This window comes from Aureobasidium namibiae (assembly GCF_000721765.1).
Source record: "Aureobasidium namibiae CBS 147.97 unplaced genomic scaffold scaffold_6, whole genome shotgun sequence".
NCBI lineage: Eukaryota > Fungi > Ascomycota > Dothideomycetes > Dothideales > Saccotheciaceae > Aureobasidium > Aureobasidium namibiae.
The window spans coordinates 148,482-175,674 of NW_013581203.1; the positions used below are offsets into that span (position 1 = coordinate 148,482).

Genomic DNA, 27,193 nt, shown 5'->3' on the forward strand with positions numbered 1-27,193 from the left:
CTGCTATCGGCTGCAAGGCCAAGGACAACAAGTGCCGCACTACTCGTGGCGCTGATGGTCTTTCTGCCAACCAGGCCCAATGCTCTTCGGAGAATGCTCAGTGCCAGGGAGACTGCTACGCAGCCTTGGGCAAGTGCCAGACCACTCGCGGCGCTGACGGCCTCTCCGCCAACCAGGCCCAATGTATCTCGGAGTACGCCACCTGCCTGGGCGAGAACCCCATTGCCTCCTCCGGCGGCATCATCTCCTCCTTCATCCCTTACACCGCGACTGCATCCACTATGGCCACTTCCACCGTGAAGGCTTCTTCTGCTGCCGTCACCAGCGCCGCCGCCACCGCCGCCGCCGGCGCACCCGGATCTAACCCCAAGAAAGTCGACGGCAAGACCTGGACTCTGAACAACGTCAACCGCTACTGCGGCGAGAATAGCGGCACCTGCGACTACAACTTCGACATTGTCGCCAACGGCAAGACCGAGCACTGCACCATTGTCAACGCCTCCAACAAGAGCTTCGACAACCAGAAGTGCGCCAACGGCGACTACACCGTCAGCTGGGGCTACGTCGCTAACCCTGCTCCCGCCTTTGCCGTTGTCACTGTTGTTGACAAGTCGAACGAGCTCGCTTGGTTCGGTGTCAGCAACGTTGATGGTCAGGCTGTTACTGCCAGCAACCCCAAGGGCTCTGGCCAGTACGGCAATGTTGGCCCTGAGCAGGTCTACACCTACAACTAAGCTACCCAGCTCGAGCATGAGGATAGACTAGAACGGAGAATTGTACATAGTATCATAAGTGATACATCATGGAACCAGGATGCATATTTGTCTACTTTAGCAAGCCACACTTTCGTTAATGTTTAGAATGAACTTTTGATTTTTCAACACTTTTCCCTCATCCTCTTGCAAGTGATAATATGACTCCGCTCGAATGGGGAATGCGATTCCGCTTAGCTTGATTTTTTGCGGTTGACTGACATGTCGACTCGAGATCCACACATGTCGGATTTGATATCCAATTCAACAATCCTCGCAGTAGTCCTTTGCGAAAACAGTTTTGTTCTGAGCAAACAAACAATAGAGGTTTACAGCATGGTGAGTCGCCAGGTCTCTATCGATGTGAGCAATTGACTTGTGGCTGGCTCACAGAACGACTTGAGCAGCTTACACTTGGAAAGTTGGCAATTATCGCAGACAGCAAGATTGACCGTAATTGTGTGTTTACAAGCTCGCTGAAAATCAGCGGTAATATGGTGGTAATCTATATCCATAGCAAACAACAAGACATTCAAAAACAACTCCACCGTGACACGAGGCGGATATACTACGTAGCCCTCCAAGAAAAAAGAAACTCGCAATCAAGCATGAACACCCAGCGGTCGTCGCTGCCAGCCAACCTTGGTCTCCTCGCTCGATAATCAAAACTCCACACAAATCCATGCGTCCATGATCAAATCACAAACTCCCTAAACCTCAGCCAGCTTAAGGAGGGCCAAAGCAGCATGCAAATGATTCTCTCTGATCAATCCACGACTACTCTTTTCTCATCGGTTGATGATGGTGATGGAAGCTTTGCCATAGTCCGTGCTGAAACTAGTCCCGTCCAAGTCAGCCGCTGCAGTCATCGACAGAAATGAATATCCATCGAAAAAGTTGTGTGGACCGATGAAATTCGAGAGGACCAGGCCGTTGGATTGGGTCACTGAACAGCTCAACGTGTATGCACCACCAGCCTGAGGCGGGGGAGTGCAGATCAAAGGTTTATAGGAGCCGGGGATATCTTCGGGGTGGAAGAAAATTATAGTAGCAGCGCCATCTTTTGCGTTATACCCATAGATGGTAGCGACGCGGTTGCGGGAAACGTCAACTAGGTATCCGGTATTGGGATCCACTGCAATGTTCGCTTTGTTTGAACTTGCACCATAGGTCTTGGAATTGCGGACGTTGACAAAAAGAGCGGAAGGGTCACTAAGAAAATCGGAGTATCCAGTGCCATCGGAGCTGAAAGTACCGCCCTGGATGCTGATAACGGCAAACTCAGATGGATCATACGTTTTGGCGGCCTTGGTCACGGTTGCGACTGCAGACACGACCGTAGTCGTGGCGGCTCCGGTCACCGTAGCAGATTGGGTAAGGGTCGATGTCGATGACACCGGTTTTGCTTGCATGGAGCATGCCGCAGAGATGACAGCGGACTGGTACTTGGCGAGGCCAGCTGGAATGGCAACTGATGCGTCGCGCTTCTTTCTCTGTAACTCGGCAGGGGAGATGCCAGGGAAAACTGGAACTTGAGGGGAGTACCAGTTGGTTCCATTGGCATCAATCAAGACAAGTCCTCCGACAGAAGAGTCGGTAGTCAAACCAGGGTAGATTGTGGAGTTGGTATCATCGCGCTTACGCAGTTTCTTCCCTCGGGCACAGTTCGATCGTGCGATCTTGTCTGCATCTTCCAAGGTACATGATACAAAGATGCAGCTCTCAACAGTCTGTGCTATCTTCAGCAGCTGAGCCCGTAGCTCGTTGGCAGTATGCTGGAGGTCTGTGATGACTCCCATTGTCCGCGACAAGCAGTGAGACATTGTTTCTGCATCAACGAGCTGGGTTTCGGGGCAGCTGTCAAAGCCACCACAAGATGCTTTGGAACGATCAGCTGTCCGGTAAGAGATACGAGTTTGCAATCTCTGCTCGAGCCGAGTGTTGAAGCCTTGATCAAGGCTGGAAGATTTTTGGATCATCCTCCGGTCACCCGCGACCGAGGAAAATTCCAGAAAACCATCTCGGGTGTTCACTCCAAGCACGAATCCCTAGCCAAGCACTGCTGAGGCTGCTGCCAAATGCTTGGTGTAGCGCCTACCGGAAGAACTTGCTCCAGCCAGTGAGCCACGTTGGGGAATCGTGGAACGCACCAAGTCCCATGTTCAGGGTTCTGGAGAACATCAAATCGAGTTGTTCTAACCATACCATTTTCCAGCAATGTGGTCCCCGAACAACCTGCCGACAACAAAGTGAGACACACCGTTAGATTTTCAGGACCCTCAGCCCTGTCTTCGTCGTCTCTTGCTGCCCCCCGTCTCAATCTTTCCGGAATTTATGATTCACCTACGCTTGCATCTTCATCTGCGTTACCCGACCCAGTGCTTCGGCGACACCGTCGTCCAAAAGAGGGGAAGACGCGGCCTGGTGGGCTGGAGAGCTGTTTGCTTCGTTGACCGTTAGAAGCGTTATTCCCGCCGTGCCCGTTTTGAGAGTCGAACGCGAGATCTTCAGGCACGTGGTAGATCATTTTCCTTTTTGTGATGGGTGGAGGAGATCTCCCGGGGCGGCTATTCCTCCGGGTCCTACTGTAGGTTTTTGTGATTGAGGGGTGTCTTGGAGAGCTTCGGTGTCTGGTTGGAATATCCTTTGGGTAGAGTGATCGAGTATGGAGATGAGTGATTGAAAATCATGTTGCCTCCGTCATTCGTCTAACCTGTGCTGTAAATCTGTCTATATCGTTCCGTGTATGTCCATCTCTCCTGGGGGTATTATGTACAGCACCAAGGCTTCCAGCTCATTGATATCGAGGACTTGCTCCTCTACTCTTTGTCTTCTTCCTTCTTCTCTTCCTTTTCGCCATCCTCCTTCTTCTCTTCCTCATCACCATCCTGCTTCGACGCCTCCTTGTAAATATCACTGTCAAAGTTGACAGGGAAGTGTTCTCTACCCTCTGCATCCTTATTCGTCCACACAGCAACACTGCAACCAGGACACTTGAACACACCATTGCCCTCCTCATCAATCGTCACCTCTCCTTGCTCCCAGCCTAGCAAATCAGTCCAGACTTCGCCCTTGTGCTCGGGACCGACGTGCATCTGGATTTCTCCGGGTCCGGTGTTGCTCATGACGACTGCGCATCCGTTTTTACGATCATGCGTGCCGCGTCTCACCCATCCTATGCAGTTGGGGTTGTCCCAGTAGTCGTTGAGCTCGCCGTAGGCGAAGAGTTTGCGGGCGAGAATTAGATCGGCGAGTTTGTTGCCGCAGGAGGGTGGTTCGGGGTTGTCGCCTTTCATGCCGTAGAGGTCGCCGTAGAAGATGCTTGGGTAGCCGTCGCGGCGGAGCAAAATCAAGGAGTAGGCGAGGGGCTTGAAGAAGCCCTCGACCGGTGTCTCGACCGTCTGTCCAGGCTGAGTATCGTGATTGACGACTACAGTCTGTTTGTAGAGTGTGTTGTTAGTGTGATGTGCTTTGGGGTAGGTCGGGGTAGGTTTGGGGAGGCTTCAAGGATTTTTTCCATATATTTTTTATTTCTTTCTTCACGATGGGGGACAGTGAGGTAGAAAGGAACGGGACTTACCACAGCGTTCACAGGCAGGTTCTGAACCAGAGTGTCGTCGAAAACCTTTCTCAAATCTGCAGCTTCGCTCTTGCTGATGTTGGAGAAATTGTTGAGCAGCGGGCTGTCGTACAGCGAGAACCTCCTCTCCATCTGTTCCACCCAATCGATTAGATCTTGATGATTTCCACTCCAGAACTCGCCGACGTAGAAAAGGTCGCCGTGTTCCTTGCGTAGTGCCTCGATCCATCCTTTGGTGAAGCGTTGGGAAAAGTGCTGGACGGCGTCAAGTCTGAAGCCTCGAAGCCCAACCTCGTTCACAATCCACTTTCCCCAATTCGTAACATCTTCACAGACCTCAGGATGCGAGTAGTCCAAGTCGGCGAACATGAGGAAATCAGCATTGCCGCCCTCATCATCCACAGACTCACTCCACCCCTTACCATCACCCTGAATCTGGAAAATTGCATTCTTTCCCGTCGCAGCATCATAATCCGTACCTCCAAAATGATACCAGTGATACTTTTGCTTCGAATACTTGTCGCCTCTGCCGTCAAAGTTGAAGCCTAGCCAAGCGGTAATTTCCTTGCGGTCGGAGATTTGCTTTTCGCGGTCGTTGGGGTCGACTTCAATGACGTGGCATTTTTCTTTCTTGTCGGCGGCGGCTTTGTGGTTGAGGACCGCGTCCCAGTAGAGGCCGATGCCGGAATCTTTTGCGGAGGAGGCGAGGGCGAGGAGTTCGTCTTTGGTGCCCCATTTTGTTGCTACGCCGCCCTTTTGGTCGAATTCGCCGAGGTCGTAGAGATCGTAGACGTCGTAGCCGTTGCCCTGGGTGGCAGAGTCAGTATGGTGGGTTCAATCTGGAGAGATATGGGGGACGAGGAGGGTTTACGTTGGGAGAGCTGGCTTTGCAGCCGGGAGGTAGCCAGATGTTGGAGATACCAATGTGCTTGTATGCGGGCATTGCATCGTGCAGACGGTTGTAGTGCTTGCCATCGGCAGGCACGTTCCACTCGAAGCCCTGGAGCAGAGTGTAGTTCTCGGGTGTAGGTTCTTCGCCGCCCATAATGAAAGATGTCTTGAGAAAATACAGATATCTGAATTGCGAAAAGGTGGGAACCTGAAGGAAGTGCGAACGAAGGCCTTGATAAAAACACGGAGAGCAAGGGAGGCTTCAGATATGACAGCACGCTGGCGTAAACAGGTATATGGCCATTCTCAACAGCTTCGCAGCCCTTCTCAACAAACACCCCTCCACCGACATCACAGTAGCTGAAACGTGGCAGTAAACAGATCAGCAATCAGGTTTCAAGCAACGGCAGGGGTTTAAAGTTGCGGGCGAGAGCAGGGAAAAACGCCTGATAAGCGCCCGGAATTGACGTATGTGGACGTTCGGGCAACCGGCAGAGTGGTGGAGTTCTGACACATGCGGGTTGTGGAGGATGGCTCCGGCCGGGGTCATGGTCCGTCGAGGGGCAGGGTCGTGTAGGAAACAAAGGCTTCGAATGGTTTTTTGACGATAACATGGCAGCCATGAGTATAATAGCGAGTGTAATACTCAGTCAGGGATCTCCAAGCTCGTTCTCATGTACCCAGACATCAATTGTACCGACTAATCGGTGGTGTGGCTGCGTAAGCTCAGCTTTTGTGTTTCCAAAATATTTTTTATCAATAAGCCTCATCAAGACACATCAAAGCTCGAGGAAGATTTCCAGCAGACAGGTTTCAAGGAACAGATATTGCATCTCTTCGGTCGAAGAAGAAACCGTCTTAGAAATCGGTCGAGACCGATCCTCTTTACTCTCAGGCGAACAGGAGAGATGGTATATGCTAAGAGATAGTATCGATTAGCTCGTCTAAGCGCTTACATGGCAGGACGTCGAGAGGCTTCACGACCCGAAGATCCTCCACAACCGCGATTTCCTGTCGCGTCAACCACACGGTCCCTCCTTCCCTATAACACCAGACTCGAAACGTCATCACGCCCAAACAACCCCAATACACCATCAACCGCAAACCCATCCTCTTGTTCAACCTCACGCATCACCTTACCCGCCCGCCTCGCACACCCCACAACATCATCAACCACACGACTCGCAAACCCCCTCCGCCCCAAGCCCACCACAACCCCAAACCTGTGCTTCCAAAACACCCATCGCTCAACACTAAACCCCTCGTCACCACTCCACAAACACTTTCCTCCATCACTACCTCCCAGCCAACTTCTCCATTCCAAATTACCGTGATACAATTCCTTGCTGTTGCAAAATTTCAAGATTCGAGGTGCTGCGTGTAGTAGCCATGCAGAGGCGGCAGGGATGTGGATGCCCGCGCGACGGATCTGTCGGTGAGTAGATATCTCCACCTCGGGGGCTTGCGAGAGGCAGTGGAGTGTTGTGTGCTGCATACTCTTCCGCTCGTGTGTGATAGAGGGAGAAAGAGCAGAAGTGTATATCGCGGCAAAGGTATTGGCTTGCTTATATTGTTGCGCTTGTTGAGGCCAAGTCAAGGGGCAGTTTCCCAAGTCTATGTCTTCAATGGTGTGAATATCTCAGCGTTTGTCAGTTTGCCAGGGTAAGATGTTTGGTGAGGAAGAGAAGGAAGACTAACTCAAAGCGCGGTGCGAAAGCCAAAAACTAAACTCTGGAACAGAACTTCAGTAGGGCCGACCATTTTCCTTGCAAGGTACGCTGTCGGAGAGAACGTCAGGTAGTTTGGAGAGATGTAACAGCATTTCAACGATCTGTTGGTGATCTTGTAATGTGGTTACCGGGTGTATGATTGCGTTGGACAGCAAGGCAAACAGATGATGTGATATCTTCTCTCCTTTCAGTAGGCGAGGTTCGTAGGTAGTTGTGATGGTATGGGCTGCTGACTCTGAATCGATAGACCCGTCGAGCAGATCTCGGTACAGTGTAATGATATTTTGTTCTTCGGGTCTGGAAGGACAAAATTTGTCGCTTCGCTTCTTTGGTCATCTGCCCAGCTTGGCGCCATGATTCTTTGTCGAGATCTGTCGAAGAATGGTGATGCGGTGTGGCAGAAAAGATTGATGTTTTCGACACGATGAGTTTGCATGACAGCTGCGGTGTCCAAAGAAGGATTCTCATATTGCGTCATGGATAACATGAGTCGGTGTTGCTAATATATACGTCCGTATGTTCTTTGATCAAGCATCCATCGCCGAAATCTTCGTCGGAGGCTTCACCAACAAATCACCTACACCACAACCTTCTCGATAACAGCAACACCGTGTTGCTCGCTGACCAACACCTGCTTCTTCTCCAATGACTTCTTGACTGGGTTGGAAGCTTCGAAGATGTCGTCGAGTTCCTCGAGCTAAGAATGGTCAGTATATGTGATATGGAGAAATCTCAAAGATACTTACAGTTCTGTTCTTCGTTTCAGGGAAGAACCACCAGATGATCGCCGTCTGAACTGTGCACCAAACGATGAACACAATGTACGTCTTCCATCCAATGTTCTTGAGAGAGACAGGCCAGGCGAATTGGTTGAGGAGGCCACCGGCGTTGACAGCCAGACTCGAGAACGCCATACCTTTGGCACGCATTTCGAAGGACAACACCTCGACTAAACAAAGCATGATTAGCAAGATGTCCTGTTGTGATATGGCTCTCTCTGGATTTTTTCTCTTCGACATTTGTTCTTCATGTAGGCACGAAAGACTTACCAGGGTAAAGAGCTTGAAGAGGCGTGAGGCAGAAAGAGAAGATTGCGCCAAACATAAAGATCATGGCGACAGTTGCTTTGGCAGCACTGGCATCCTGAGTCTCGTTGAACAAGCCACTGGCTGTGGTCATGCCAACCCAGACGACAGCACAACCAGCCATACCGGTGATCATCAGACGACGTCTACCGACTTTGTCGACAAAGGCAGATCCGATCAGCGCGAAGACGAATTGGAAGCATGAGTATCCCAAGTTGATGTTGGTTTGCTGAATGGCTGTGTGGTATCCAGCGGTGTCGAGCACAGCACCGATGAAGTAAGTCAAGACGGCATTTCCTGCCCATCTAGAAGCGACAACATGATTAGCTTGTTGTCTCTGCAGGTATGGCATAATGTATTCACTTACTGTGCGAAGATACTAAAGCCGCAGTTGCAAGCGAGTCTGTAGCGCGAGCTGGCCTTCTTGAACAAAGCGCTGTAATCCCACCAGCGCTTGTCGGCGCCGTCCATGTTCAAGAAGTCTTCGTATTCGGCCAATTGTAGCTTCACCCATGCGCTCTCCGAGTCTCCTTGTCCATGCCACTTGGTAAGAGTTGCCAAGGCGGACTCTCGCTTGTTGTTGACATAGAGCCATCTGGGTGACTCGGGAATGAACCAACAGAAGATGACGATGATTCCTGGACACAGACATTGGAGCCAGACGGGCAGAAGCCATGAAGAGTTTCCTGACAGATCGAGAGCGCCTCTAACAGCGCCTGCTGCGATAATACTACCAGTGAACCAGAAGGTGTTGCAGTAGGCGGTCACTTTGCCTCTGTATGCAGGGTGAGACATCTCGACGACATAGATGGGTCCTGCGGAGGAAGCGATGGATACACCGAAGCCTGCAACGGGTCAGTGATGCTACCAATGGGGTGACATAGGACGCTTACCGAGAATGAATCTGCCACCCATGAATTGTCCGACGCTTGCATCTTTGAATGTGGTTCCAGAGACGATCGTGCCCAGCAGGATGATCATAGAGCCGATGAACATACCCCAGCGACGACCCCACGTATCAATGGCGGGACCGACGAAGGGAAGAGCAACGACACCTCCGATTTGGTACATGGACGACACGATACCAGCCCAAATTCCAGCGTTGGAGCCATGGAAGAAAGTCTTGAATTGCGGGTTGATGAGCAGGCCATTGAGCAGACTTCCGTCATAACCGTTCATGGTTCTGAGATATGCGTCAGTTATGGCCAAAAGGGAAAGGTAGCGCGTAGTTAACTCACTGGCACAAACAGCCAAGAAGAGTGCATGCGAAGAGCAGGATGGTGGTCGGGCTCATCAGGGTGGGGTGCTCTCGCATCAATGCATCGTTGAAAGCAGTGCTACCAGCAATGGTCTCGATATGCTCGTTGTCTCCATCATGGGATCCGACAGTCTACTCAATGTCAGCGTAGCTCGCAGGGACTGCAGTCGGTGTACGGTACAGCAAGGCCTTCGACCGCATTCTTCTCGTCCATCGTCATGGTTGAAGATGGTTTCTAGTACGACTTGATAAGAGCGAGTCACAATAGTAAGCAATGTATGCAGATCTGGGGAGAGAAGTATCGGGGTGAGTGTGGGGATGTAGTCGATAGATATAGATCTGCATGCACCCCGCGAGGCAACCCCGGAGAGGTTCGTTTCGAGGTGGTTGAGACGGAGGCGAGCCCTCCGCATGCATAGAGGAAGCCGTTGGAGCTTATTGCCGAGCCCTGGAAAAACTACTACACCACCACACTGTTGTCAGAGGTGCAACATTCGGTGCTTCGTAGTCAGGTTCGGTCAATACACAACAATGGTGGCTTCGCTTTTTCAAGGATTCAAAAGTTATTAGCGGAACAAAGGGCCGACACTCCCTAAAGAAGGAGCGGTGGACCGAAGTCTACAACTGCCCAGCGTGGTGGAATCTAGACACAGGGAGCCACAAGCGACAATGAATACTGGCTTTCTCAATTTCGCAGATTGATATACTGCATGATCCTCCTGTAGATCAGCACAAGCGCTCCGCTTGCACTCTTCTCATCTGGGACCGCGTGACATTGAAATATGTGCTAAAGAGCGCCCAGGAGACAAGCGATAAACCAAGGTCACAACCAGTACGGGTTCACGGCCCTACTTGCCTGGCTCAACGAAGAATCATGCTGAACGCACATGTACTTGGCAATATGCTTTTGATCTCAAGTCTTGCGCCTTGCCGACGATGGTAAGTGCATGTTCAGACATCGCTCGGTATCGTTCGAGACCATCACAGATCTGTGTCTGGAGGGGTAAATAAGGTATCAGAATTCTTCCGTAGTCGCGTGATGTGGTGACCTGAACGAGTCAACCCGCATATACCATGGAGTCGGTAGGTCCGTGACTGTAATAAGATGAGAGGAGGTGGCAGGTTGGCACGGAGGAAGGAGCTCCGTGACAAAACGAGAACCTCGGCTATCGTGGCTGCCAAGATCCGAAGCCGCCCTGATCTAACCACATTGGGAGCGGAGCTCGACGAGCTTCTCCGTGAGCTCTCTGCCCAATTCGGTACAATATCAACTTTTGAGGAGTGGGCAGCCAGATTTCATCCGGCTCAGGGTCTTGCAAATCATCCTGATTGTTTATAAGATGTGAGTGCTTGCCACAGCGTTGGCTGTCGCCTGTCCAATCACCCAGCAGACATGACACGCACCACCGAGACCTCTAAAGCCTTGCGGGTGCATGAGCTCAAAGAATCATGGGAGTTCAAGCAGACCGACTTGGACAATTGGATGCCAGTAAAGACTGTGCCCACCAATGTACACCTCGACCTGATTGCGAACAATGTGTAAGCGAAGGTGTGCCATATTCTCGTGATCGTCGCTGACTTCTATCTCAACAGCATTCCAGACCCTTTCCTCGGTTTCAACGAGCTCAAATGTGAATGGGTTGGGGACAAGAGTTGGACCTACAGAACAAGGCTCCCAGAAATTGACTCTACGAGAGAGGGTCAGATCCATGAACTTGTTCTCGACGGCCTTGACACGTTCGCGACCGTCAAAGTCAATGGCGAGGTCATCCTGGAAAGCGACAATATGTTCATTCCGTACAGGATTGACATCACGAAAATCCTTAAAGACGGCAAAGATAACACGCTGGAGATTGACTTTCGTTCGGCATTGGTGGAGGGTCGAAAGATCAAGGACGCTCACCCTGAGCACAAATGGGTTGGCTTCAATGCAGACATGGCCAGGCTTGCTACCAGAAAGGCTCAATACCACTGGTGAGAACAGAGGACCACAAGCTACTGCGCGTATACTAACACGAGACAGGGGCTGGGACTGGGGCCCGGTACTGATGACTTGTGGTCCATGGCGAGCAGTCCGTTTGGAAACTTCATATGCTCGAATCTCCGACATGCGAGTGGATTACGATCTCAGCAAATCACTCGATGATGTCGTTGTCCATGTTTCGGTTTCCACCGAACGTTCTTCCGAAGCCGATGTCAGGATTTCTGTTCGTTCAGAAAGTGACCTGATCTTCGAGAAGACGGTACCGGTTGACAGCAAAGGCATCGCCAAGGCCGACTTCCACATTTCTCAGCCCAAGCTATGGTACCCTCATGGTTATGGCGAGCAATCCATGTATACCTTTGAGGCTGTACTGGTCTTGAAACACAGCGATATACAGACGTGCAGCAAGCGGATTGGCTTCCGCCGTGGCGAATTGGTTCAAGAACCAGATGAGATCGGCAAGACCTTCTTCTTCAGAATCAACGGCATTGATGTGTTCTGCGGCGGCTCTTGCTGGATCCCGGCTGACAGCTTCACACCTCGAATTACGAAAGCAAGATACCAATCGTGGCTGCAAACTATGGTCGATGGTTATCAAGTCATGATAAGGTATATTTGGACAAAACTGCATTTCGAGTTGCAAACTAACTTCGTTGCCAGAATTTGGGGTGGTGGTATCTGGGAAGAGGATGTCTTCTACGATACCTGCGATGAGCTCGGCATTCTCGTTTGGCAAGACTTCATGTTTGGTTGCGGCAACTATCCCGCAGCTATCAAAGAGTTCAGGGAATCAGTCGAGACCGAGTGTATTGCGCAAGTCAAGCGCATCCGCCATCATCCGTCGATCGTCATCTATGCTGGAAACAACGAAGATTATCAGGTGCAAGAGCAGTGTAGCCTCACATACGACTATGCCGATAAGGATCCAGAGAGCTGGCTCAAAACAGACTTCCCTGCCAGATATCTCTACGAAAAGGTATGTGGATGCGTTGATTGTTATTACCAAAGCTCCGACTAACGCCTTTATAGATGCTACCAGAGGTCGTTGCTTCCAATTCACCTCATGTACCTTATCATCCTGGATCGCCCTGGGGCGACGGTCTCATCTCCTCAAACCCAACCGTTGGCGATATGCATCAGTGGAATGTATGGCACGGAACCCAGGAGAAGTACCAGATCTACGACACTCTCGGTGGCAGATTTAATTCCGAGTTCGGGCTTGAGGCCCACGCACATATCGACACCATAAAATACTATGTCACCGACCCAGCCGAGCTCTATGTTCAATCACATATGATCGACTTTCACAACAAAGCGGATGGTCACGAAAGAAGGATCGCAACATACTTGGTCGAGAACTTCCGCATCACAGATCCCAGCCTTGAGGCATACATTCACCTTACACAACTCAGCCAGTCAGATGCTTTGATGTACGGTTACCGTGGCTGGCGACAGCAGTGGGGACACGCAGTCAGCCCATCCGCGTCGTCTCCTTATGCGAAGACCAGACACTGCGGTGGTGCGCTTGTATGGCAACTCAATGATTGTTGGCCTGTCACATCATGGTCCATCATCGACTACTTTCAGCGTAAGAAGCCGGCTTACTATGCCATGCGAAGAGTCCTGGCTCCTATTGCTGTTGCCGTCAAGCGTGCACATCATGACTGGAGTGTTGTTCATGCCAGACCAGCCAAGACAAGTTCTTATGAGTGCTGGGTATCGAGTAACAGCACAAAAGAAATGACGGCAACTAAGGTGGAGCTTAGATATATCTCCATCGCTACCGGCAAGGAGATCAAGCCAGCCTTGGTAAGGAGGAAAGTCAAGATTACAGCGAACGGCACAACGAATATCTTCGACGGTGAGATAAACAACGAGAAAGAAGAACCACACGTGCTTGCGGCAAGAATCTGGATAGATGGAGAGGATGGTGTTGCCTCGCGAGACATCGATTGGCCTCAACCGCTCAAGTACCTCAACATGGATGAAAGAGGAGTCAGGGTAGTCTTTGATGATGGCAAGATTACAGTGACATCAGACAAGCCCACGAAAGGTTTGGTGTTCGAGGAACGAGAAGGAGTTCTCGTGAACGATAGCGCTATTGACATCGCGCCGGGAGACGAGCAGTTTATCACAGTCAAGGGATTGAAGCCTGGTGATGCCCCTCTCAAGTGGCGTTACTATGGACAATAGATAGCTTATACCAGAGGGCAGAGTAATTACACTCCATAGTGACGCAGGGCCGAGTCCAGCTTCATACGACATATATTCGTAGTTGATGAGGAAGTGGGGCAGAATGACAAAACGCCGTACGGCAAGGTCGATCAAGGGAAAGCTTAATTCCATGCCCTGATCATATAAAGCTTTCATTCCCCCCAGGCCAGAAAATTGCAGCTTCCCCATCAACATCTTTCCAATGCGCATTCTGTTCGTGGGCGATCTCGTCGAATCGATCGGCGCCACCTAGGTCAATAGGCAGCTACCCCGCTATACGATGTTCGGTTCTTTCCAGGCTTCTGGCAGCGAGAACAACACGGATGCCGCAAAACCACCCAAACCACCAGTGACTCGACGTATCACGACGAGCAATGCATGCGGTACAACTGAATTTTTGATGGATTTCGATCATCAGATATTGATGGAGTGACAGGATCCTGTAGGCGTAGAAAAATACGCTGCGATGGCGCCTCACCTTGTGGCCAGTGTGAGTGCAGGGTACCCAGTACGACAAGACGAAGACAGTTTCTGAATCAGTTCTAGGTGTTTACTATCAGGTATGAGATTTCACAGTGTGGACGGGTCCATCGCTGATGCTGTCTCACAGCAAGCCGATGCTTGTCAGTACTCGAAGCCACCACCACGTGTTGTGCTGTCCAAGAAGTAAGCTTAATCTCATTCTGGTGTGTCTGGAATTGAGAAGCTAACGCCGTGCAGGTTGGTGGAAGACTTGTCATCATCTGTAGAGCAGTATCGCTCGGTCTTCGAGCGTCTCTTCCCTGGTAGGAGTGTTGAACAATTAGTCACCTTATCCAAGGAGGACCTCATCGCTGCTATCGGTATGTTGCCAGAGGCGATCGATCATCCTACAAAGACATCGGAGCTTGCCTCTCCAGCATCTACCCTGGAATCTGAGGGAGCAGAAAGCCTGGAAACACTGATACAGGCGCCAGAGCAAGATCCTGTTGCTGACGAGGCCACGCGACACTCAGCCAGAGTACAAGGTATTTCTGATGATGTCAATGGACTGTCCTTGTCATTAGATAGACCTTCTTCATATGTGGGTGTTTCTTCCATCACAGCGGCTTTGAAAGTCATCTGCAGAGTCGCTCCTGCGACGCGGAGATTACTAGCATCAGGTCATACAGAAACCGCGTTACCAAGTCGAGCGGACTCGCCGTCATCGGATCATATCAGCGTAGATACTGGATACCTGCCTCCTGCTGAGCTTGGTCAGATCTTGATTGAAACATATTTCAGCAAGGTTCATCCGCTTATGCCAATGCTAGACGAGCAACAATTCTGGCAAACTTGGCTATATGGAGAGCGCAAAGATCATGCTTGGCTGGCTTTGCTCAACACAGTCCTAGCTCTAGGATCAGTGATGTTGTCAGACGGTACCAGCATTGCTCACGAAGCCTACTATCAACGTGCTATGCGACTCCTGGATCTTGACAGCCTTGGTAGCGGTAATACGCTTGTTGTCCAAGCTTTGGGACTTTTGAGTGGTTACTAGTAAGTCGGAAAAATGCATGATAATGGTCGTAGATGAGACTAATGTAGGCAGCCTCCACTATGTCAGTAGGCCGAATTTGGCAAACAACCTCATGGGTGCGACGCTGCGTCAAGCCACCGTATTAGGCTTGCACAGAGAATACACTGATACAAACCCCACCAACGGAAGTCCAACACACAAAGCTATGTCTGCCGATGTCAGACGACGGACGTGGTGGAGCTTGTATGTTCTCGACACCTGGGCGAAGTAAGTCAACTTGATACCATAACTCGGAGTAATACTGATGCTGTATAGCACGACCACAGGGAGGCCTTCATTAGGACAGCCTAGCAAGGGTATCACAGTTCACGTACCAGAGGTCAGTACAGACAGACAAAGATACTCGCTGTGACTATAATTGACACAATGTAGATTACAGATTTTTCGGACCCGGCGATGATCAAGTTCATCCCCTTGGCACATAACGTCGCATTCTGTAAAATCGCTGCTCAGATTCAAGACGCTCTATCTGCCACACCACTTCTAGCATTCGCCGAGCTGAACAGACTCGACAAAGAGCTGCTACAATGGCATACTGATTTACCGCCTGTTCTGAAACGAGACACATCTTTCGCTTCTGAGAATCGTCGGTACAAGTCGTCGAACCAGGCAAGAACTCGAGAAATGCTTGAGACACCAAGCATTATTATGCTCTGGAGATACCAAAACCTTCGACTGTTGCTCCATCGCCCGTACGTCCTGGCCGCCGCATTGCGCGATGGACATGAGACCCCGCTCTCGGCAGAAGAGAAAGTAGGTGTTGGTCGATGTCAGGCTGTTGCAGCTCGAACTATCACAGACATCAGTAATCTGTGCCGTGAAGATCTGCTTTCTGGCTGGAATGGCGTCTGGTTCATGTGAGTATAACGCCTTGGACGTACCGTACTCTCTGCTTACGATATTCCAGGTACCAAGCAGTAATGGTCCCGCTCGTGTGTATCTTTTCGTCACTGGCAAAACTTCGAAAGCACCCTGGTGATGAAGAAGAAGAGGACCTCCAAGTGGCACAATCTGACACAAACATCATAGACAAGACCCCTGGGCCCTCTGATGGAAGCAATATGGAAGAGTGGCGAAGTTTGGTCGAGAAAGCTCTACATTTCTTCACGAGGATGGATCGCTGGTCTGCAGCAGCAAAAAAGTCTCATGATGTTGTATCGCGATTATACGAAGCCAGTAAGATTTTGGCGAGCGAAGGAGCCGACCAAAGGCATCTTACTCAAGTTCAACACATCCGAGCCAACGATGATCCGCTGAGGCTCGGAGCACTTGCTGGCACTGGAGCGGGCCAAACCAACACTTACGAAAATGCTCAACTGCCCGTTCCGGACTCAGAGATGCCTGCAGAAGACATATGGGGGCTCTCACCGAACGCAGCTGCTGCGATGAACAATTTCTGGTTGGACGACATGATGTGGGATGTACCTGTCGATGACACTGACATATTCGGAAACGCTGGAACTGGGTTTACTTACAGCGAGTTCGATTGGATGGCTGGATCGAGCACGCAGGGTCCTGGCGATCAACACTGGCAGTTTCAGCAATAAGGGTTTTTCCGATAGCACCATAGCACCGATCAGACCATTCCCACTTCCTGCTGTGCGATCTGGTCATCAGGCCCGAAACGAGTACTTAGTTGTTACTCATCAGCAGAAAGAGCATAAGCATCAATAGGGATACTTTCCACGCTGAGTCGAAAACAGGAAACTCATTTTGCCGTGCCACAATTATGTGTAGGTCAAGATAGAGTTCAGCTGGATCGGTTACATGATACTCTATGGTGTCGATGTGAACGAACACTTCTCCGACGAATGCGCCAATGAAACGGACACCAAGAATTTTGGAGTTTAGGTACTCGAGATAGGTTCCATACTACACATGAAATCGGTGCGAGTCGCCATTGGGATGATTCGAGCAAGTTAGAACATCTCCATCAGAAGGTTGGTGTTGAGTACTACGAAAACACATCTATCCTCGAATCAAGTCATCACCATCAAAAAGCTGCAGAATATGATCACACGAAAGTAAATTCAAGAGAAGAAAAAAAAAGATTGATTGTTCGATTTATCAAAACCACAGTATACCAAGAACCTGAACGCCTAGAAGCACATAACTTATCGGTTGACACAGTCTTGTTTCCTCACCATCTATCTGTTTACAGACCAGCCCGAGCTGGGACCATCGCAGCAGGAGCAAGTTCTAATGTTGACATTGCAGCGAGCGCACCAGTAGTGTTGGTCGCTGACGCAACATCTGAGGAGGACAGGGGGCTCAGAGGTGGTGGTTGTGTTGCACATTTTGTATGTTGGTGTTATTGGTATGGGCTTGGGGTTTTTGTTGCTGTGTTGGATGGTAGATACGGGCTCTAGGGAGTAGCGTAGACTAGACTTTATACATACTAGAGGGTCTGTAGGATGAGTAGTACTGGCTTGACGACGACAGTAGAGTTGTGTAAAGTACAAAGAACAAAAAGGTTTGATGAATGGAAAGGCAACAAAGGTCTTCTCGACGAAAGAAAACAACAAAGCCCCCGCCTGTTGGCAGGTTGTAGACAAAGAAAAGAAAAAACAGAGAACCACGAAACCAACTCGTCTCTTACTCCAACCGCGGCTGAAGCCACTCCGAAGTTTCCTGGTACTGCCTGACAGTCCCGCTGTAAAGCCCAAGAAACACACAGAAGCGGCTAATCTGGATCTTGGGCGATCGAACGATTGTTAGACTACCATTGGTAGGAGAGCAAAGCCTTACAACGTCGCAAGACGAGGCACATGGTATCTGATATTCAAAGATCACAGTTCATCTCTCCTGCTCATGAAGTCAGCATCGAGACGCACGATCGAATAAAGGCTAGAGAAACTTACAGATTGGCGAGCTCGCCAATACACTGCTCCATGTCTTCGAGACCAGTTCTCAAAGTACCGGTGAAGTGTCTGAGTGCTCTGGTACCCTCATCGAGGCGACCCACAGGCTTGTAGGTCTGAGAGTCGAAGATATCGTAGTCGTGAATCAGGACGCGCTGACGCTTGAGGAGTCTGGAAGAAACGGCCAAGATCTTGTCGATGATCTCTTCAGCCTTGTCTTTGTCTGAAGTGGCGAGCTTGAAGCTATCGTTAGAGAGGCCAAGACTCATGCCATAAGCAAGAGGGTCATGTTCGCAGTCGGGCCAGTCAGAGGGGATGAAGTGTTGGACGTTGCGGCTCAGGTTGACCAGCAAGTCAGGGGGAGGAGCATCTCCGTTGCTGGTGGGAGTAGTGACGACAGCGTTGGTCTTCTGGCGTTGACGACGAGGAGGAGTGATGAGAATGGCATCGTTGGCCTTGCGCTTGAGTCCGATGGTCGAGTGCTGCTGATGAAGGTTCTGCTTGATGGGACTAGCTTCTGCGCCGGTGGTGGCATCTTCCTCGACAGAGACAACCTGAGGAGAAGCCGTAGGAGTAAGAGGAGAACCGCGGGGTCCAGCGGCCTCTTCGAAGTCGAAAGTCGCGATGGCCTGTCCAGTCGTGGCTGCGTCTGGAGTCATGGTAGGGATCAGATGCGATAGAGCTTCTGCCACAGTCTCACGACGGCGGTCCTTAGGACTTTCAGAAAGAATGAGAGGAGACACTGCAGCAGACTCAAGGCTGCGGGGGTCGTAGGTAAAGATTTTGTGCGGTGTAGACAGCGAGCGCGGTCTGCCTGAGCGAATTGGACGAGCAACGTTGATCGCGCTGGCGCTGTTGGCGACTGCGCTCTGGCCTTCCTTCGAACTTGATGCCATGATGATGACTGAAGAGAGTTAGATCGCGGCGTAGGAAAACGTGTGAGAGTCAGGATCGAAGAAAGTACCTTTGTTGTGATGGAAACGTTGATAAAAGTTGAAGTGACGCACTGGTAGCTTTGCGAGGGTGCGTGTAAGATCGAACTTGTTAACAAACGGAAGCAACGAAGATATGCGGACTCTGCAGCGCGGAAAACCACTCATCACTCAGTCCCAACTTTACTGCCATGCTGAGAACTGTGCTCGAGATGGGGTGCCATCTTCATGTTATAGGAGACAGACACAAGAGTTCATGCCTCACCCAAAGAACCGTTTTGGCACGAACATCACCTTCTATATGTACCTCGATCGAAGGTCTCCCTATACACGCCATATAGCTCTTCACCTCGGACATGGCCAGTTTGTACACAGAGTTCATCGAGGACAAGAGGCTTTCCAAATTTCACAAAGAGAACTACATCCCCAGTAAAAACACAAAACCAATGGTGTGGTATAGAAATGCACGGGTGGATACAGATGTGGGAGTCAGTGCATAGAGGTGTCCGCGACTTTATCGATCGAAGCGACATGAGTTCATATCAGCAACGTGCGTTCTTATGGGCACTTGGAGAAATTCAGGCAATGCGAGATAAAGTGCTCAAGGATGTCTACTGACTGAACAAGTGTCACCTCAATCATCGGAATGAGGTCACGGAAGAGAGAAAACTTTCGTTGCATTTTACGAAGGCAATGTCAGGATCCTATGCACAGTAGCAGAAGACGCGCGAAAGCAAGCTCCCTCCTTTCATCGCTTCGTCTTAACATCGAATGCTTTCTTTAATGGTTTGAGCAGAAGTAGCGTTCTTTTCGAGCGTAATGTTGGAAGAGAGGGGCGTCTAGCTCGAGTCCATTAGTATATCGTTCGAGCTTACTGCGCTGAAGGATCTCAACGTACAGGCATGTGTGCGTGTGTCTTCATGATCAGTAAAACCATCGCACACCTTGCAGCGGGTGGGAGATTTGAGAGCACAGGAGAATGATGCGGGATCCTCTAGCCAAGGAGGGAACGATCAAACTTGGTCTCCCCTATGCTTACGATGAGTATGCAGATTAATGACCGAAGGGGACCAGAAGAACTTACGAATCATCAGGCTTGCCAGCGTCGTCTCTCATCTCAGAGGAATCCTTCTTGAGAGCCTCAACCTGCAGCTTGAGTGCAGCCATGCGTTCATCGAGCATCTTGAAGGTCCCACGGTCATTCTCGTCGATGGGTCCTGGCTCAGCAGTGGTTTTGCTCTCGGGTTTGGCTTTGCGGGCATCGGCAAAGGCTTTGTTTCGAGCGTTTATAGCGGCGATCTTCTCGCCGATGGTCAAGGTTGACCACTCAGCGTCGGAAGTAGAACCAGCTTTAGCATCGACCTGAGCACCAGCATCAGCACCATCAGAGATCATATTGGTGGTGGCTTGGTGAGTAGGCTTTGCGGGGGTATCAGACTCAGAGGGCGCCATGTTGTATGCTGCAAAACGTCAACGGATTGGATCAGAATAGGCGCGAAAGTCGAGAGAGTTAAATCCAGGAAAAGCAGACATATGATAGATAGTACAGTGAGAAACTTACCTTTGAGATATGATCTACGCATGAAGGGGTAGTTGTATCAAGACACAAAGTGCGCGACGTGGGAAGATGATGATGGAGGAAAGAGAGCGCAAGCTGTGTGAGTGCGATACTCCGTCATCGACGACTGGCAAGCATTGACCGCCCGCCGGGCGACGACGAGACTGCGTGCATTTCTTCTATACAGTATCAAGTTTCCACTGTTTCTGAGATTGTTCAAGGACGGTTCTTTGTGGTTTATTTACAAAGAGTGGATCAGCTATTCGTTATGGCTACCCCTGATTTGCATACTCATGAAGACGCCCGATGTCAACATCAGCAGCACTTTCCCTCCCGCCTGAGACTCTCAGCAACGCCTTCAAGCCTCTATATCTGGTCACTCAGGTGGCACAGAGACATTGAACTACCCCTCGTCATTCGTAGCCTTGTAAACGACGAGTACGGCGGCGATGTCAATTGCCGAGTTTTCGCACAGATTAAAGAATAGCGAGACATACGCTGCAGTCACGCAAGTTTGGCCTTGAAGGAGGTCTGAAATTTGAGAAGGGGATGGCATGAAGAGTTCTCAATCGAGTGCTACCATAGTGCCCGCATGTCCCTAACTTCGATTACCATCTGCGTATACCGATTGCTTCATCTCAATCCTCCTTATAACATCATCTGCTCATAGAGATTCGATGTCGGACATCTGAGTGGTTATTCCTTGTCCATCGTCCCGTTTTAATGCCGAGCAGAGACATGGAAGCTGGTGCTCAGACGAGCTCTTCAACCTTGACCTTGCTGTTTGAAAAGTGTCAGCAACCGCTCAAATTGATCTCAGGGGTGACATATGTACTTACATGAACTCCAGGCGCGCAATACAGTCGTTGTAGTGGTTGTATTTCTCGTGCCACCAGTTGTTCGAGCCCTTCTCAGTCTTTGGATATGTGTCCGTTATTATTCCCGAGCGACTTGCGTGGACTGACTTGTTGTAGGTATCAATGAGAGCATCAATCATCGAGATCATAATTTCCCTGTCGGGATTGCTGAGTTTGCTGCAGGTGTAGTTGATTTCCATGAGCGCAGGACGAAAGCGGCCGTTGGCTGCACGAGTCCAGATCTCGAAGCAAGCCATGTGTTGGATCTCGTAGACGTAGACCTTGAGGATAGTGGTAGGGTCGCGAGTCTCGGTGGGAGTAGTGTCATCACGCTTGTTGGACTGAGAGTCATCGTTGGTTGCTCCTGTTCTGGCACGAGCCCATTTGTCGAAGTCGGCGAAGGCAATCTTCTTGCGCTTGTCGTTGCGCATGGCAAGTGACAGGGGCTCCTTGACCTTTGATTCCTTTTCTCTGCGCTCCTTGGCCTCAATGTCTGCGAAGAGCTGGTCCAGTGGAGTTGAGGCAGGGAGGGGGCTGGTGTTGTCGGGCTCGGAAGTGCAAGAGGCGCAGTCGTCGATAGAGTCGTACTCAAGGTCAAGCTCATCATCTTCATCATCTTCATCCTCTTCCTGATCGTCTCCCAAGTTTACTTCCTTGCTGCTGTCGAAGCTGGTGTTTTGAGCAGCTGGAGGGTCGCGGATTCCCCTACTGAGCTGGTACCATCTCTGACGAGTCAGACCGACCGCGCTGAACATGTCGGTGGCCATCTCGAGGTGTTCTGTGGTGGCTGTTGAGTGGTGGATGGTGATTGAGATAGGGATGGTTGGTTGTTGTGTGTTGTTTACGCAAACTCCTGCTTTGACGCAGAGCACACGAGTGAGACCCAGACAGACGGAAGTCACAGGGGGCTGGACAACAACTCAAGCCGGTCAAACACGTCAAACGCAAACCCACAATGCCAACCAACAGTTGTGTATGATTGTCTTCACGGCGGCGTTGCTACATGATATCGAAGTATGCTCAGACGCTTAACTCTTGCAGTACCCGAGCCCCCCTTTCGAAGGGCGATCACAATCAGCACTATGTCTGCCAGCCAACCCAACTAGAGTTTGGCATCTTCCTTGTCGCTCCTTCGATCATTTTACAATAGCATCTGCCTCTCGAGAGCACAGGAAGTCACATCGTTCGCCAGCGAAGCCCATCGCGAACGAGGTTTATAACATCGCTACTCTTACTAATGTGTCGCCACAACCAATCCTCTACGAGCACACATCTATTTAAGAACAAAAGCCCAGTTCAGTACCGCGGAATACTACAAGAAGCACAACGGTCTACTCGGTGTCGGCGGTTTCGTCCTCGTCGACCTTTTCGTCGTCGTGGTCATGGTCGACGTCGGTGGCTTTGCCCTCATCTTGGTGCTTGTCTTCCTCCTCATCTTCGTGCTCGTCACCCTCAAATTCGCCCTCGACTTCGTTCTCGTCGTCCTCGCTATCGTCTTCCTCCCGCGAAGGGGGAGTAGAGACGACAGCTTGACCACCGACAGGGCGGGCAGCCACACCAACGGGACCCAGGCTGGGGTTGGCACCGGGAGGAGCTACAGGAGGGGCCACAGGAGGGGCCACAGGAAGGGCAGCAACAGGAGGGGCGACGGGGGGCACGGCAGGTTGAGCACGAACCCGGCAGCGCTCGACCTCTGTTGCCAGGTCCCTAGCAAGGACCGGGTCCACGACCCACTGGGCATTGTGAGTACCGCCGCCCGTGGTATGGTTCTTGTTGTTGGAGTCGCTGCATCGATCCTGTTAGATACCATCTGGGTCTGACCTCAGGAGTTTAGTTATACGTACGGTCTTGCGGAGCGGCGCTGGCATCCTGGGTGGGTGCAGGCCAAGGGTCCCATGTTATGGTTGCTTAGAGAGCCTAGGTGCGACTTCAAGTGGCTCATGGTGCGGAAGTCCTTGATGATGCCTGACTGGAGGCATGGGTGGCAGCGGAAAGGGAAGGCCATCATTGATGATGGTAGTGGTGGTGGTGGTGGTGGTGATGTTGTTATGGTTGTGGGTGGAGATGAGATGGTAAGACGCAGCAAAAATCCGGATTATTGACGCGATTGTATGAGAGTGAGGAAGTAAAGCTATCACATCTACCCTGTGAAAGATTGAGAGCCCCGTCCCACGACAGCCAGATGTTGCTCTCCTACTGAGAATGTCTCTACGAGTCCATGTGTAATTATGCTTGATACTATCAAGAATGAGGGGGCATCCACTAAGATCATGTATTTGATCGACCTTCGTTGGATGTACCTACGAGATGAAAACTATTGTGCCCTTCTATGGCTCATACCATCGCTGTATGTCTCTATGAGAAAGAAGGAAATGCATTGTACTCTCAAGAGGCAGAATAAAATGCTTCGGAGCACTCTGTAGACATCAGTCTGGAACGTATAAACATCTTGCTTTCGGATAGAATTTAGATTCGCTTTTCAGCCTCTCAGAGAGTGCTGAATGTTATACTCCTGACCCCTAAGGTATATGTAAGCATGCCCATAAGAATGCACGGGTTTGTTCAGAAGAGGAGTCATACCCAATGAAGTCGGTGGTCTCGAGAGTTCCCTTTGGATACGTTCCTGATACTGTGTTGTCCTTTGCTGCATTTTAATAGTTCTTTGTTCTGCTGCAGGAGCGAGTGAGGTTGAGTAGGATTGTACCACGGGCCGCTTCCGAAAGTCGGGCCGGCTCCTTCTCGACTCTCCACCTCACGCCCTGAACTTGACAACAGCGGACATATTTAAATAGCAGTCTTCGACTCGCCAATATCCTGTTCCCCTCACGGCGACTGGGAACAACAGAAACAACAAGATGAACAAAGAACAGAAAATTATTATAATCGGCGCCGGCGTCTTTGGTCTCTCAACAGCTCTGGAGCTCAGTCGTCGCGGTTACAGCAACATCACAGTTCTGGACCGCCATGCTCCACCTGTACCCGATGGCTCCTCGGTCGACATATCTCGCATCGTCAGGCCAGATTATGCGGATGAGTTCTACGCGAGAATGGGCATGGAGGCTCTGGCAGGGTGGCAAAAGGATTCCGCCCCATTCTTTTATCGCAGCGGCTTGCTTTGTGCTCAAGCTGGGACAGAATTCGGCAACGCATACTTGAAAGAAGCCAAAAGTAATCTCGAGAACATCGGTGCCAAAGTTGATCTTTGGCCCTATACTGGACGGGAAGTGAACGAGAGATATCCGGGCATTCATGGCGACTTAGCTCAAACCAGTGGCTACTGCAACCTGGATGCTGGATGGGTGGATGCTGCGAAGAGTATCGAGCATCTGGCAAAACTGTGCAAAGATTCTGGCGTCACACTTCTGTCAGATGAGAGTGGCACTGTCAAGGAGCTTGTCACAAACGAAATTGAAGGTCTCAAAGTCGTCACTGGAGTACGAACAGGAGATGGAGAATTGGTGACTGCTGATACGTTTATAGCGGCTACCGGTGCATGGACGCCGCATCTCATTGAAGCTGGCAATCGCTTCATCTCTACCGGTCAACCAGTCGGTTACATGCAGCTCACCCCCGAAGAAGCCGACGAAATGCGAGAGAATCCAGTCATGATCAACTTGAGCACCGGCTGGTTTGCTTTCCCTCCCACCCCTGGAGACAATATCCTGAAGATGGCAAGGCATGGTTATGGCTTCGAAACTGTTCATACCTCGAAATCTACCCAATACTCAGCACCAGGCATGACTTCACAATCTGATTACCTACCCGCAGATGCAGAGCAAGCTCTGAGAGATGGACTTGCGCTCTTTCTGCCAAAGTTCACAGATCGACCGTTCTCGAGGAGGAGACTATGCTGGTACACTGATACGCCAAAAGGCGACTTTGTTGTCGACTATCATCCTGAATACTCAAACCTCTTCATTGCAACTGGTGGCAGCGGGCAGTAAGTAAACCTTCCCTCTGCCAGAAACGAGACCATTGCTAATAGAAACTAGCGCGTTCAAGTTCCTACCTATCCTCGGTCGATATGTAGTTGATAGCTTCGAGGGATCAGCCTCATCAGAACAGAAGGAGAAGTGGAAGTGGGCCGGAAGCGCTACACCTATCATGCCTGGAGATGGAAGTCGTGGAGGTCCACCCAGACGAGTGCTCACGAAGGAGGAACAATCTCAACTGATCTAGCTTCTGCCAGCCTTGGACTTTCGTATTGATTTGATTTCTCCAAAATGCTACAGTGGGTACGGCTCCTGATGGACTTTCTGACTTGGAGGTTGTTACCCTTCAAATCTGACTACCATGCTCAGCATCCTTTCCCGATTCGTCCTCGACTTCTCATCAACCTCTTCATGCCTTTGATGTCATTATCTGTCTCCCATCCGATCGACTGTGTCCACTCTGGCTATTTGGACTTGCTCGGACTTCCCCCAGGACCCCCTTCACATCACTTGATCCACGCTCTCCTTTCTCTTCCATGTCGATTTGCTCCACTTCTCCCAGACTGCTTGTATAAACTCACTCCCATTACCAATTCAACGCTCTCTCTCTGCGTCTCTGGCGAGGTCCTCAATCTTCTTGATGGTGGCCTCGAGTGCCAGAAGATCACGTTCGGTGGTCAGGAGGTGGCGATCGAGCTCCATCGTGCCTCTCAGACGCTGGAGGCGGAGAACGACTTCTGGGAAGCTCTGAGCTGCCTCGATACGATCAAGACGCACCTGCAGGTCCTCAACCCAGAACTTTAGGTCTGTGGTTTTCTCGTAGTCTTCTCTATGGCCAAGGTGACCGATCATGGGCATGATGGCATTGGTGGCTTCTTCGATGATCTTGGGAAGGGTCATGGGCGGGGCTTCGTCGGCATCGTTGTCGTCCTCCTCGTGCTCCTCCTTGGGGGATGGTGGCGAGATAGTGCCTTGTGCAGCAGCAAGGGCCGCGGGATCGTGAGGGGGAATTGCACTGGATCCGGTCCATGGGGCTTGATGGGGAAGGCGACAACGGTTGACCTCACGTTGGATGCGGTTCTCGAGGTCGGGGTCACGGTAAGCGCCTGCTCCGACCTCTTTGCTGGCTCTGTGGTGCGCGGTGATGGTCTCCCTACGCAAGGTCAGATGAATTTGCTCAATAGCGCACGACGGAATGTTGCACGAAGACTTACTTGCGTCTGCCGATGAAGTTGCACTCGGTACATCTGAATGGGCCGTAGTCGTGAATCGCAAGGTGCGATTTCATGTGAGTTTTGGTGAAGAAGATGACGGTGGTGCCTTTGGCCAGGCACTCGCGGCACTGCCAGGTGGGAGTGGTGGTGGTGTTGTTGGCCATTGTGCGTATGATCGTCGTCTGTATGATTGCACGGTCAGTACGGAGAAACAAGACTCTCAGATGAGAGAAGTACTCACAGAGAAGAGCTATTGACCTGGTAGGTACTGTGCTGTGTACGTCGGCAGTACAAGAGCTCTGGTCGCGGTTCTTAGAGGTGTGCGCGGTGCGTCTTGGTGGAAGGACGGAGTGAGAACGCGAACTCGAATAAGAACAACACCAATCGAATATTCCGGCCGAGTCAGCGCCAAGGCACAATTACGACTGACATCATGCATGCTCTATACAATTTGTTTACTTGGATGGACAATGGGAACAAGGCCCCTGATGGACTTTTCAATATGAAGGTGTAAACTTTAAGCTGGATTACCATGCTCTCCAACGATCATCGACTCCTTTTCAGCCAACGCTGCATGAATCCTCATCCTTCAAAACAATCTGGGGCACTCTGTGGCTTCCAGTCGAACTTCTCCTTGACGAGCTCCATCGCTCAATTTGCTATTCTTTCTACATGACACCTTTTGATCTGTAGCGGCCTCCTCGGATCATCTCATTTTCTCCTTTAACTTCCCCTCTCCACTTCCATCCTTTGCTCATTAGTCTTCACCTGGATCTCGCTCGACTTC

At 50.7% G+C, this 27,193-nt stretch overlaps 13 protein-coding genes across 13 annotated transcripts; 4 read left to right on the plus strand and 9 right to left on the minus strand.

Annotated features, from left to right (window-relative positions):
• Nucleotides 1-281: 281 nt before the first annotated feature.
• On the plus strand, nt 282-734 carry M436DRAFT_43935 (uncharacterized protein; the record flags this gene model as incomplete). The annotated part of the gene is made up of 1 exon (XM_013573036.1): nt 282-734. The coding sequence occupies one exon, from the start codon at nt 282-284 to the stop codon at nt 732-734; it is 453 nt and encodes a 150-aa protein (XP_013428490.1).
• An 806-nt stretch (nt 735-1,540) lies between these two features.
• Nucleotides 1,541-2,551, minus strand: M436DRAFT_80663 (uncharacterized protein; the record flags this gene model as incomplete). Its single annotated transcript, XM_013573305.1, has 1 exon — nt 1,541-2,551. The coding sequence occupies one exon, from the start codon at nt 2,549-2,551 to the stop codon at nt 1,541-1,543; it is 1,011 nt and encodes a 336-aa protein (XP_013428759.1).
• Nucleotides 2,552-3,571: 1,020 nt separating this feature from the next.
• Nucleotides 3,572-5,377, minus strand: M436DRAFT_44317 (putative alpha-amylase; the record flags this gene model as incomplete). Its single annotated transcript, XM_013573116.1, has 3 exons — nt 3,572-4,189; nt 4,333-5,139; nt 5,204-5,377. The coding sequence occupies 3 exons, from the start codon at nt 5,375-5,377 to the stop codon at nt 3,572-3,574; spliced, it is 1,599 nt and encodes a 532-aa protein (XP_013428570.1).
• An 888-nt stretch (nt 5,378-6,265) lies between these two features.
• Nucleotides 6,266-7,045, minus strand: M436DRAFT_71682 (uncharacterized protein; the record flags this gene model as incomplete). The annotated part of the gene is made up of 2 exons (XM_013573230.1): nt 6,266-6,861; nt 6,982-7,045. The coding sequence occupies 2 exons, from the start codon at nt 7,043-7,045 to the stop codon at nt 6,266-6,268; spliced, it is 660 nt and encodes a 219-aa protein (XP_013428684.1).
• Nucleotides 7,046-7,530: 485 nt separating this feature from the next.
• M436DRAFT_44001 (general substrate transporter) lies at nt 7,531-9,516 on the minus strand (the record flags this gene model as incomplete). Its single annotated transcript, XM_013573049.1, has 7 exons — nt 7,531-7,650; nt 7,700-7,902; nt 8,003-8,343; nt 8,406-8,883; nt 8,932-9,221; nt 9,277-9,428; nt 9,478-9,516. 7 exons carry the CDS (start codon nt 9,514-9,516, stop codon nt 7,531-7,533), a joined length of 1,623 nt encoding a protein of 540 aa, XP_013428503.1.
• Nucleotides 9,517-10,689: 1,173 nt separating this feature from the next.
• On the plus strand, nt 10,690-13,473 carry M436DRAFT_71684 (putative beta-mannosidase; the record flags this gene model as incomplete). Its single annotated transcript, XM_013573231.1, has 5 exons — nt 10,690-10,835; nt 10,890-11,270; nt 11,320-11,889; nt 11,941-12,256; nt 12,310-13,473. 5 exons carry the CDS (start codon nt 10,690-10,692, stop codon nt 13,471-13,473), a joined length of 2,577 nt encoding a protein of 858 aa, XP_013428685.1.
• A 301-nt stretch (nt 13,474-13,774) lies between these two features.
• Nucleotides 13,775-16,599, plus strand: M436DRAFT_44498 (uncharacterized protein; the record flags this gene model as incomplete). The annotated part of the gene is made up of 9 exons (XM_013573152.1): nt 13,775-13,877; nt 13,931-14,002; nt 14,109-14,160; nt 14,215-15,012; nt 15,065-15,259; nt 15,308-15,371; nt 15,425-15,909; nt 15,960-15,988; nt 16,082-16,599. 9 exons carry the CDS (start codon nt 13,775-13,777, stop codon nt 16,597-16,599), a joined length of 2,316 nt encoding a protein of 771 aa, XP_013428606.1.
• Nucleotides 16,600-17,841: 1,242 nt separating this feature from the next.
• On the minus strand, nt 17,842-18,809 carry M436DRAFT_80668 (uncharacterized protein; the record flags this gene model as incomplete). Its single annotated transcript, XM_013573306.1, has 2 exons — nt 17,842-17,857; nt 17,914-18,809. 2 exons carry the CDS (start codon nt 18,807-18,809, stop codon nt 17,842-17,844), a joined length of 912 nt encoding a protein of 303 aa, XP_013428760.1.
• Nucleotides 18,810-19,858: 1,049 nt separating this feature from the next.
• On the minus strand, nt 19,859-20,297 carry M436DRAFT_62635 (uncharacterized protein; the record flags this gene model as incomplete). Its single annotated transcript, XM_013573167.1, has 2 exons — nt 19,859-19,874; nt 19,930-20,297. The coding sequence occupies 2 exons, from the start codon at nt 20,295-20,297 to the stop codon at nt 19,859-19,861; spliced, it is 384 nt and encodes a 127-aa protein (XP_013428621.1).
• Nucleotides 20,298-21,155: 858 nt separating this feature from the next.
• Nucleotides 21,156-22,027, minus strand: M436DRAFT_62636 (uncharacterized protein; the record flags this gene model as incomplete). Its single annotated transcript, XM_013573168.1, has 2 exons — nt 21,156-21,183; nt 21,243-22,027. 2 exons carry the CDS (start codon nt 22,025-22,027, stop codon nt 21,156-21,158), a joined length of 813 nt encoding a protein of 270 aa, XP_013428622.1.
• A 564-nt stretch (nt 22,028-22,591) lies between these two features.
• M436DRAFT_80671 (uncharacterized protein) lies at nt 22,592-23,265 on the minus strand (the record flags this gene model as incomplete). The annotated part of the gene is made up of 2 exons (XM_013573307.1): nt 22,592-23,045; nt 23,105-23,265. 2 exons carry the CDS (start codon nt 23,263-23,265, stop codon nt 22,592-22,594), a joined length of 615 nt encoding a protein of 204 aa, XP_013428761.1.
• Nucleotides 23,266-24,115: 850 nt separating this feature from the next.
• Nucleotides 24,116-25,439, plus strand: M436DRAFT_43954 (FAD dependent oxidoreductase; the record flags this gene model as incomplete). Its single annotated transcript, XM_013573040.1, has 2 exons — nt 24,116-25,200; nt 25,253-25,439. The coding sequence occupies 2 exons, from the start codon at nt 24,116-24,118 to the stop codon at nt 25,437-25,439; spliced, it is 1,272 nt and encodes a 423-aa protein (XP_013428494.1).
• Nucleotides 25,440-25,786: 347 nt separating this feature from the next.
• On the minus strand, nt 25,787-26,570 carry M436DRAFT_62639 (uncharacterized protein; the record flags this gene model as incomplete). The annotated part of the gene is made up of 2 exons (XM_013573169.1): nt 25,787-26,345; nt 26,407-26,570. The coding sequence occupies 2 exons, from the start codon at nt 26,568-26,570 to the stop codon at nt 25,787-25,789; spliced, it is 723 nt and encodes a 240-aa protein (XP_013428623.1).
• Between the last annotated feature and the right edge of the window lie 623 nt (nt 26,571-27,193).